The 10592-nt window shown below is 61.5% G+C and overlaps 1 protein-coding gene across 8 annotated transcripts in view; it reads right to left on the bottom strand.

Annotated features, from left to right (window-relative positions):
• Window positions 1–1460: 1460 nt before the first annotated feature.
• Window positions 1461–10592, bottom strand: part of COL18A1 (collagen type XVIII alpha 1 chain) — a 110178-nt gene continuing 101046 nt past the window's right edge. For 4 of the 8 annotated variants that reach the window (XM_070252597.1, XM_023630305.2, XM_023630303.2 and 1 more), the window contains 10 exons: window positions 8061–8104; window positions 7653–7775; window positions 6907–7060; window positions 6754–6827; window positions 6117–6248; window positions 5634–5666; window positions 4113–4358; window positions 3386–3583; window positions 2729–2844; window positions 1461–1902 (listed from right to left, as the gene is read on the bottom strand). In XM_070252597.1, coding sequence (XP_070108698.1) covers window positions 1689–1902; window positions 2729–2844; window positions 3386–3583; window positions 4113–4358; window positions 5634–5666; window positions 6117–6248; window positions 6754–6827; window positions 6907–7060; window positions 7653–7775; window positions 8061–8104 — 1334 coding nt within the window. In that variant the 3' untranslated portion in view covers window positions 1461–1688. The remainder of the gene's footprint in view (window positions 1903–2728; window positions 2845–3385; window positions 3584–4112; window positions 4359–5633; window positions 5667–6116; window positions 6249–6753; window positions 6828–6906; window positions 7061–7652; window positions 7776–8060; window positions 8105–10592) is intronic. The other 4 variants (XM_070252596.1, XM_070252598.1, XM_023630304.2 and 1 more) reach the window with 1 other exon arrangement.

Below are 10592 nucleotides of genomic sequence, written 5' to 3'. Positions count from 1 at the left end.
ACACCTGTGCTCCCTTAGCAGGATCTGCCAGCTGGGCAGTCCAGGGACAGAAGGCTCCTGAGGCCCTGACCGATGACTCTGAAGGCTGCCTGCATCCAGCGTCGTGTGCAGGGTCCTTTCTTGAGCCTGTTGGAGAGCTGCACCACCTGGCTGACAGGAGCAGCCTGGTTACAGTCCCAGTGCTGACAGCAGACCCTGGGCAGCGGGACTGTGGTCCCCCACCCCTCCCAGCACGGCCCCCAGTGCAGAGCCCCGCTAGCTCCCCCAGAGAGCCCAGAGGCCCCCCCCCCCCCGAACGTCCTTTCCGGTCCTCCTGCAGGGAGGGCAACGACGTGGATTTCCTTTCAGAGGTGCTGGTGTACCCTCTGCCTTGCACACGTGGCTCGTGGACACGGCCCGGTCCCGTCCTGCACCAGCCCCAACCCTTTATGTGGCCTTGTCTGTCCCAAGGCTTGGCGGGGCAGCCCTGAGTTGACTGTGAGCTGTGTCCTAGCCAGGGGCATGCGTGGCCATCGCCCTTGCCTCCAAGGTTTCCTCAGCTCTGTGTCCAGTGCTGGACTCAGGAGGACGCAGTTCTGGCCAGGGACCCAGGCATCCTGGGTTTGGGCCCAGTTGGGTCCCAGGACATGCCCCTGGGCAGAGCTCGGCAGGCATCAGCATTGGGCATCCTTACTCTAGAAACAGAGAGTTGGGCATGGGGTCGGGGCCCCAAGACAGGACGCTGCCACGCCCTGGTTGGTAGACCCCCACAAAACTCTCCCAGCACAGCCTTCTCTGGGGTCAAGCCCTGCACTGGGTGTGACCTCATGGGTTACTTGGGAAGCCGGCCCAGGACAGAGGTGCAAAGACAGGCGCCACATGGCAGGGCTGACTCAAGGGATAAGTAATGCACAGGCCACCTGCATACAGTGGTGTCGGGGGCAGGGGACAGAACCCACGAGGCCCCGAGGAGGTGGGGTCAGCAGCGGGGCACTGAGCTTGGAAACTGCTCCAGCCAGGGGAGCGTTGTTTTGAGGGGCAGTGGTCTTCCCTGGCACCCATGACATGAGCCGTCCTGACTGTTCAACGCATGGGGACGGGGTGCCCCTTCTCTGCTGCTGGCACAGCCCCTGGGCCAGGTCGGGAGGGGAAGAGGGAGACTGTGGGTGCAGCCCCCCAAGGCCCTGTGGCTGGTCTATTTTGTGCACGAGAAGGAGTGCCAGGCAGGAAACTGAGTCAGCACCTGCCCAGGCGATTGAGGGCCCCACCCGGCAGCTGTGAGGCCCCGGGCGCACAACCCTCCCCAGGGCAGTAAGTTCTGGAGTCGGCCTCTTGCCAACAGGGACCCAGGTCTACCTGCTGGTTCATTCAGGCCAACAGGGCTCCTTAGGCACCAAGGACAGCGCCCTGCAGGGCCAGGCTGCGGGCTGGGGGACAGGATGGGACAGGGAGGGGCCAGAAAAAGAGTCTTGCCACCAGGCTTTCTGTTTTAAACTTTTTAAAAAATACACTCTTTGGCTTCCTTTTATTTCTCGAGGATTACATGAAATGTGAACCATACAGGAGAGTGTCCCAGCCAGGTCCCCACCCTGGGGGCACTGGCAGACTCCCTGCCCTGCACTGGGGGCTCCACCACTCCCCCTGCTGCCTGGCCGCCTCTCCGGCCATCTGTCCGTCCGCCCATCTGTCCGTCCGGGCCAGCAGAGGCCCTACTTGGAGGAGGAGGTCATGAAGCTGTTCTCGATGCAGAGGACGATGAAGGCGTTGTGGCAGCTGGCGGATTTCTGCTCCAGCAGCCGGCCCGCCAGCAGCGAGGATGCCTGGCCTGTGGCTGCCGTGGCCTCGGTCCGCCACGTCTCGCAGTAGCTCTCGGTCAGCCGGCGCCCACTGGGGTCCGAGCCGTGCCACACGCTCTTCTGGGGCCTGCAAAATGTGCCAGCCGTCAGTCTCACCTGGGCCAGCTGCCCCCCACCCCCAAAAAGGGCGTTTCTCAAAGACGGAGGCTGCGGCTGGACGTGGGGGCCGCTGGGAGTCAGGCCATCCCTCGTCACTGGAGGCTCCACCACCTCGACCACACCCTGTGCTGCTGCAGGCTGGGGAACAGGGCCTGGAGCCCCACGGCTGGTCCTCCTGGGCTGGGCAGACCTGGCTCTGAGCACCTGTGCTGGACCTCCGAGGACGGCCCTGGGTGGGCACTTCCCCGTGAGGGCAGGAACCCCAGGGGAATCTTGTCTAGACCCCTGTAGCCATGCTTTTCAAAGCGTGAGCACTGCGGGAACAGGCGCCCACACCCCCACCAGCCCTCGGAGGGACAGCCGGTGTGAGGCTGTTTTGAGGGCAATCCGGCAACTTCTGCCAGCTTTTAAGTGCACGCGTTCTCCAACTCGGAAATTCCACTTTGAGGAATTCACTCTACAAAGGAGATGATTCGCCATGAAGTCTCGTGATAGACGGCGGGGCTGGTTAAACCATCGAGGGCATGCGGAGCCCGTCAGCCGTGGGCCACCAGACCGTCTCCCTGACCAGGGCACTTGCCCCGAGCAGCTGGCTAGATGGGGTGTTTATACAACCCCACAGACAACACTTAATTGTTCTTCGTGCTCTGCTGCATTTTATGACTTGAATAGCGAGCACATATCAGGAACAGGGAGGGCTGGGAGGGTGGGGTGGAATCAGGAGCCTCGTCCTTTGCTTAGGTTCTGGAGGACTCAGAGCCACCCCCGGGCTGCTGCCTCACACGGGGACCTACCAGGCGGGGTGCTGCAGGACGTCTCTGCCATCGAAAGAGAAGATGCGGGCCCCGGGCTTCAGCCGGCCCTCGGAGCCCGTGAACAAGGCCTCCCAGCTGGGGAACAGCACCTCGTCCTGCAAGGAGAAGCGCAGGGGGCTTATTCCGTCTGGGCACGTCCTGCCAGAGGGACGGGTGGCCAGGCGGCCTCAGCAGACCCCACACCTTTCCGAGGATGGGCCGGCCCGCAGGACACCCTCCCGTGGCCTGGGGCAAGTCCATGCCTTTGGTCCTGGTGCTGGTGCTCGGGGGCATCCGGAAAGCACACGATCCGTTCGTGGGAAGGAGCCACGGAATAATCGTGAAGGGGCCACGGAATAATCGTGAAGGGCACTGTGGCACAGGGGCAGCCAGGCCCTGGACTGACACTCAAGGAAGGACAGCTTGAAGGATGTTTCCTGACCCTCAGCTCCTACACGGCCATGTGTGAGCCCGGCCCTGCCTCCTATGACTGGAGACGCACACATGTGACTGGCAGGTGGGTGCTAGGGTCAGGGGCCACGTGGGGGCTTCAGGCCCCCAGGGATGCAGGGCCCTGCCAGGCTCTCAGGGGCTGATGGCCCCGTGCCCCCTGACACCCAGGTCCCTGCCCCGTGCGCACAGAGCTGCCGCACCCACCCTGAGGTTGACGATGGGCACACTGGCACGGTCAGCACGGCGCACGATGCTGTAGAGGTCCTGCAGCCGCGAGGACAGGAAGGCGCGGAAGGTGCCGGCCAGCCCCACGGCGCGCGCCTGCTGGAAGCACTGGAAGTCCGCGCCGCGGATGCCGCGCAGGCCGCCCGACTGCGGGCTGTTGAGTGCGATCAGGTGGAGCTGCGGGGAGCCGCGAAGCATCAGCGCCAGCCAGAGGGCCCCCAGGACCTAGGCGCGCCCCTGCCAGCCCCACCCAGCCCTACATGCCCTCGCCTCCCACACCCTGGCCTCCCAACATGGCCCACCCTGTGCCCTGGCCCCAGCCCTCCATGGACAGCAAGGGCAAGTCTGAGTCGGAGCTCAGGCCCCGCCAGGAAGGCCGAGTGCGTGAAATGCCCGCGTGGCAGGCGCTTAGGATCCCATGAGAGCCGGTAGGCCGACCCCTCAGCCGGCTGCAGAGACAGCTCAGTGGGCTGGGAGGCAGCGCCCTCAGCTGCTGGGCCCACAGCAGCCACCGTCAGGCCACCCCCACCTCCACGTCCACCTCCCAAGCAAGTCCCTGTCCTCAGGCCTCACCAGCTGCCTCCGTGGAAAATGGGCTCCCTAGGGCCCCTGTGCCCAGCGCTGTCACCACCGTCGTCCCAGCTTCCCCAGGACATGAGTAAGGACTGACCTTGGAGGCCTTTAACTATAATGGACAGTCACTCACCACCGGCTGAAAGTCCTGGTGGGTGTGGGTGAGTGAGCTGGTGGGGCGCGCCGGCCGGAGGTGCACATAGGAGCCATGGTGCGGGGCTCCAGGGTAGGGCTGGGGGTCCGGCAGACGTGGGGGGCTGGCCAGGATGTCGTCCGCCCGCCAGGGTCGTGCCGTGGAGTGGGGAACCTCCCGCCGGGGGTACGGGTTGCCCTCGTGGAGCTGCACCACGGGGGGCTGTAAGGCGGCCACTTCGTTGTCCTGCGGACCGAGGGGCAGACAGTACCGTGAGGCCCTACCGGGCGCCCTGTGCTCTGCTCTCCTGCTCCAGCGAAATCTGGCTGCCTGGCCCGGGCACCCCTTCATCTGTACCCCAACCTGTGCTCTTGGGCAGGAGAGGGCTGGACTGGAGGCAGAGAGCTGGGGGTGCCCCGAAGTACTGGGGGGAGCCGGGGGTGAGGGGAAGCTGCACCAGCCTGTTTAACGCTGGAATAGGGCCAGAGGGCCCTCTGCTCAAGGTCCCCGGGCTCCGTGACACCCAGAAGCCACCTCCTTGCTGTGGCCCTGGGGCCCTCAGGCCACTACAGCCCCCTGACCTCACGGGCCCCTCCTGGCTGCAGCTCAGACTCCCGGGGACCCGGGTCTCGCTGCCTTAAGCCTTTGCTCCGTTCCCACCTCAGAGATGACCTCCACCTTCGAAGTCCCAGCCCCTGCGCCCCACCCGATTCCCACTTTTTCCCCACAGCAGCGAACACCTTCTGATGCACCATACAATTTACTACCTGCGACCTATTACCAGGTCCCTATTACTCATTAATAATTTGTAACGTATATGTTACATACAATATTATACAGTATATGTAATATAATATGACGTTTTGCTTATCGCCTTTACTGCCCGTCTCCCTGACACAGTGTCAGCTCCACGGGGTGGGGGGCTCTGCTTGTGTCATGCACAGCTGCACCTCACACTGCGAACACTGCCCAGCACACAGGTGGGGCCGGTGACTGTGCTGAACGAAGGACGAAAGGAAGGAAGGAAGCAAGGAAGGGGGACCTGCCACCTGGCACAGGGCCTCCTTCCTGAGCCGCCTGAGAAGTCGTGTCTTCTACTCAGGAGCTCTCAGCAGCTGGACTGACACGGACTTAGGAAAATTCACTATCTCGGCCCCTCTGTCCCCCATCCTCGCTCTCCCTCCCCTCTGGCCCACCCTACAGGGGTCAGTCCCGGGAACACACTCTGCATGAATAAAGACAAAAACTCAAATAAGAAGTGGACTTCCCAGGAGTGGATCTCCCGCCCGGGGAGAGTGACAAGTGTGCACTGAAGGGAGGTGCCCCTCGGGGTCTGCACACCCTACTCCCCAGCAGGGGTGGCCGCACAAGGGGCTCCAAGACCCTAAAGCACCAGGGGTCGTCCAGAAACATGATGCAGCGTGCAGACCACCACACTTGCACGCCCTGCGTCCTGGCCGTGCCCGGGGCCTGGAGCGCAGGTGTCCACTGCACGGTCGTGGAGGGACGAAGGATCCTTACCGTCCCGCGGGGGAGGGGCATCCGGGCGTCCAGCTGGAAGAAAACGTGGGGTCAGGCCGGGGCCCCCAGCCCACCACACCCAGACCCAGGCAGCCTGTCCACTCGCCCGCCTGGCCCTCCCCATTGGACGCCAGCCGGGCTGCCTCCTAGAGCCTGGCCCACGACGCAGTTAACACATCATCTACTATAAAAGGCATAAGGGGTCACTTCTCTGTAAACCTAGAATGGCTCAAGCAAACAGTCTACTAATTAAAAGCTTAAGGAAAGAAGGGTGAGGAGAAACGTGGCTGTCACTGCACGGGGCGCCTGCCCAGCGGGACGGTCCTGACTCGGCGAGGCTCGCAGTGGACCCTCTGCGCGCCCCCCACCACCCGGGGCTTCCTGCTCTGCCTGCATCTTCTCTGGCATCCCTCATGCCATGAGCGAGGTGGGACGGCCGCAGGCCCCTTCCGTGTGAGGGGAAAGTCTGGCCGGAGAACTCACCAGCACCCTCCGGAACCCGTTCCGGACGCGGACGTACAGCTCCTCCCTCTCGGCTACGAAGATGAGCCAGCCCTCCGGCACCTCGGGCACCTTGTCCAGCATGGTCTGGTACGTGGCCCAGATCCTCACCTGCTGGAAGCCAGGCCCATGGGTCCCGCTGGGCAGAGGCACCCTCGGGGCTCACGGGGGGGCGGTGGTGGGGCACATGGTCCTGACAGGGTGGGGCATCCGGGGGGCCGTGTTGGACATTTCAGGAAGCTGGGTGGGGACACAGACGCCCCCTCGTGAGGGACAGTCCTCAAGACTGAAGTGGGCGCCTTTCTCGTCGGGTGGTCCCCTCCAGGAAGGAGGGGCGTCTTGGCATGTAGTCTTTGAGGTGCCCATGAGCACTGTGGGGGCCCGGGACCTTCTCAGGGGCCACCCTCCCAGTCTGCCCACCTTAGACCCCGGGATCCCTGCTTCCCCTTTGGAAACCACGTCTCAGGGCTTCTGTGCACCTGCTCGGGGCAATGCCGGCCTCAGCCGCTGGGGTCCCTGTGGGGTCCAGCAAGGGTCCCTGAGGCAGCCCTCCATGGGTCTCCACGGGGAAGGGCGGGGTGACAGGGAGGTCTAACGGGTTAGGGTGGGCGCTGCTTACCCCTGAGGAGGTGCCCATGGTGCCGGGGGGTCCTGGGGGCCCAGGCGGGCCTGGAGGGCCTGGAACGCTGATGGCTAAGAGAGAAACCAGAGGTGGGATCCGTGGCCCTGGCTGGATGAGGCTGGAGCCCAGGCCCACTCCTGCTTGACTTACTCTGCCTGTAAGGGCCAGGAAAGGAAGGGGGCCCTGGGGGGCCTGGGGGACCAGGGGGTCCGGGAGGCCCCTGGCGTCCTTCATAGCCGATGCCAGGGGGTCCCTGAGGTCCAGGTGGGCCAGGCTGTCCTCGGATGCTCTCTCCCTTAGGACCCTAGGGTGGATGACAAAACACAGAGCATTGTCACCTACGTCCCTCAGGCCCGGGACAAGCAAACTTGAGGGTCTGGGCTGCATCTGCCAAGAGCCCCCGCAGCGAGCACTGCCTCCGAGCCATGGTCACCTCCCCGCCCAGGCCACAGGACCTAGGATGGGACCCCAGGATGGAGACCTGAGTGGCCCCTGGACAAGGGTGCGGTCCCCGGGGGGCCCTCGATCCCCTTCCACCCGCCAGATAGAAGCTGGGGCCCACGGTTCCCTGGAATCTTTTAGGACAGACAGTCTCCCTGAGGGGTCTGGTAGAGTCCCGCTGAGGAGGAACAGCGCCCCCAGGCCAGCGAGTCCACCCTGGGAGGACAGGGGCTGAGCCCCTACCCACCTGCCATATCCCCCCACACAAGGACAAAGAACAGGAAGAGGGCGCCCTTGGGGCCCAGCTCGCAGGCACAGGCTGTGGCCTTGGAGGGCGACCCCATTGGGCTGGACTCGCCCTCGGCTCTGGCCCCAGGGACCTCTGGGGACACCAGTTCTGACACAGGCCTGGGCCTGGGCAGGCATCTGCAGGGAGGCCCGGGGCCCAGACTTACCGGAATCCCAGGGTAGCCCGGTGGGCCGGGGGGGCCGGGCACACTGGAGCCGAAGAATCCGCCAGCTCCGGGCTCGCCCCTTTCACCTTTCTGTCCGGCAGGCCCTCGGTCACCCTTCTCCCCCTGTGGATAGAAATGCCAGTCAGGGACAGCCCAGCTCTCGTTGCCAGGTGGGGAGGGGCGGGGTGTAGGCAGGGTATGACAGCCGGAAGCTTCTGGAGCCCAGGCCTGGCAGGCCCTGTGGGACAGGGCTCGGCTTCCCAGCCTCCCACTGCGCCAACCAGGTCCCCCAAAACTGAGCCAGGACTGCGCGGATCCTGCAGCCAGTGCCCAGCACGGGGTGGGCAGACAGCTCCGCGGGACGACGGTCTGCACCAGGCTCCCCTGAGGACCAGCGCTGTCACCCACCTTCATTTCAGCCTCCAGCTGGAGGAGGTCCAACGGGAACTGCCCTGCGGGAGGCGAGATTGGGTGAGCGTCCTCGCCTCCCCTTCACCACCACCCGCACCTGCCTGCGTCCTCCTTCCCCTCCTGTCGTCGTTTCTGTGTCTCTGGGTAGAGGCTCCACGTATTCCCACTTACTTGCTATTTCTTGATGTTTTGGTTAACGGTGCCTTTTTCTTTCAGTTTTGAGATACAACTGACAAAAAGCACGGCGTGAGTTTAAGGTGTAGCATGATGACTTGACTGACATAGCATGAAATGATTACCGAGTAAGATGACTTAGCATCTGTCATTTCACATAGGTTTAAAAAAACGGTTTTTTTCTTGTATGACAGCTTTTAGGATCTACTCTCAGCAACTTTCCAATAGACGATACAGTGCATTATAGTCACCGCGCTGAACCTGACACCCCCAGGACTCAGTTCTCTAATAACTCACTGGAAGTTTGTACCTTGTGACCCCCCTTTACCCCTTGTCCCCACCCCCCACTGCCCACTTCTGGAACTGCCAATCTGATCTCTTTTTCTAAAAGGCGCCTTTTTAAAATTTCATTTCAAGTATGACGGGTCACTGATTTCTGTAAAGTGCCCTTGTGACCTTGGCAGATTTACTCCTTAATTCTAACAGTTTATTGGTCGATCCTTTTGGGTTGCTGACATTCAAAAAGCATTGTCTGTGAAAACAGCAGGTCTGTTTCTTCCCTTCCCAAAACACATGCCACGTACTTCTCGCCCCGCCTCTCACCCTGGCTGGGCCTGCACCCCCGGGGAGCCCGTGTCCCCCCCGAGGGTGGTAGGTGGGTGTCCAGGCGACACTTGGCAGAGGAGCCCTCTGCCAGCTTCACTTGTGGCATCTCATCCCTCTCAGGCCTGTGAGGGGCATATCAATGTTATCAGCCTTTTCAAAGAACTAACTTTCCAATTTTGTTTTTCCTTGACACTTCTATTACATATGTGGACTTTTTTTTCCATTTACTTCTGATCTTTACTATTTCTTCCCATCTATTTTCTTCAAACTAAAGCTGCTATTGGTTTTCTAACTTCTTGAGCTGTATGCTTAGAAACGTACAGGACATACAGCCGTAATTTTGTAAACGAAGAGTTAAGAAAACCCGTTCTCCTTCCAGGGAGGAAAGTGACCTTGGGCTGACCTTCTCCAGACCCTTCCCCTGGAAACCCGACAAAGGTGGGATGTCAGAGCACTGGGGTGACAAGACCCCCGCTGGGTAGACCTGATGGGGGAGCTGGCACCCCATCAGCCCCACGGAGTTGCAGGGCTGCCGGAGTCCTGGGCCCCCCGCTGGGTAAACGGCCTGGGGGAGGCCAGTGTGAAGCCCTGACAGGCGGGAGCCCCAGCTCTGGGCTCTGCCTGGGCTGTTACGGGGGAACTCCACGCCCACCCAGGGCCAGCCCAGCTCACACGCCGTCGCTGCGGCTCCCGTCCCAGGTCCTTTGGCAGAGCTGGGCGACCCAATGCAGAGGCCCCATCAAGTGGGGGTCTCTCGGCTCCAAGGCCACCACGGGCTGCAGAGGGAGGGCTGAGAGCCCTGCAAGCAAGGCCCTCGCTGCCCCCTCACTACCCTCGACGAGTCCAGTCTGGTCATCCTCCAGCTCCAGGCAGGTCTTCTCCGTTCCCACCAGGCAGTGCACTGCTCTCGGGCGTTTCCATGTCCCTCTCTGATGCTGACTTCCCGCTCCTTCCACTGTGGTCAGATAGCCTGCTCCACATGACCCAGCTCTCCAGAGCCACAGCGTGGGCCACGTGGTAGAGATGGCATCTCGGTGTTGGTGCCAGGCACAGAGGTGCTGGTTGCCACCACGGTTGGGACCCGCCATCTCCCGATGACCTGTTCTTGTGTCTGCTGTTCCATCCCTTACTGACAGCAGGGTTAAAACTCCCTATGAAGAGTGATTTCTGTGTTTTTCCTTTTAGTTCTATCAACTTTACTTTTTATATCTTGGGAGCTATGTCGTTATGTGCAAAGAAACTTAGAATTGCTGTGTTTCCTGCTGGATTTCCTTTTTGATGATTATGAACACTTTCCGATTTCTGGCAACGTCTCCCGCCTTGAGATACACTTGTCTGATTTCACATGCACACACGTGCACACAGGCACACATACACACACACGTGCACAAAGGCACACGTACATGTGTGACCACCTTCCCCAGCTCCCTTCTCACAGAACATCCTCCCTCTCACCTGCAGTCTCGTGTCCTCCCGTTTAGGGGTCTCCTGTGAGCACCATATGGTTTGTTTTTTCTCCACTGGCGTATTTGTCTTCAGCAGGAGCATTTCCCTCTTCACGTGTAACGCACTGATTGTACACTTGGGTTTAAATCAGCTATTTTACTCCCTGTTTTCTATTTGTTCCAGCTGTTGTGAACTCCTTTTCTCTCCTTTTTCACCATCTTTGGATCGAGCTTTTTCTCTGCAATTTACCTTCTGATAGGTTGTTAGGCGCACTCTCCCTCCCGCCCTTGGCTCCTTCCTGGT

This window comes from Equus caballus, chromosome 26 (genome assembly GCF_041296265.1).
Source record: "Equus caballus isolate H_3958 breed thoroughbred chromosome 26, TB-T2T, whole genome shotgun sequence".
In the NCBI taxonomy this organism is placed as follows: domain Eukaryota; kingdom Metazoa; phylum Chordata; class Mammalia; order Perissodactyla; family Equidae; genus Equus; species Equus caballus.
This window is presented reverse-complemented; position numbering and strand designations above follow the sequence as displayed.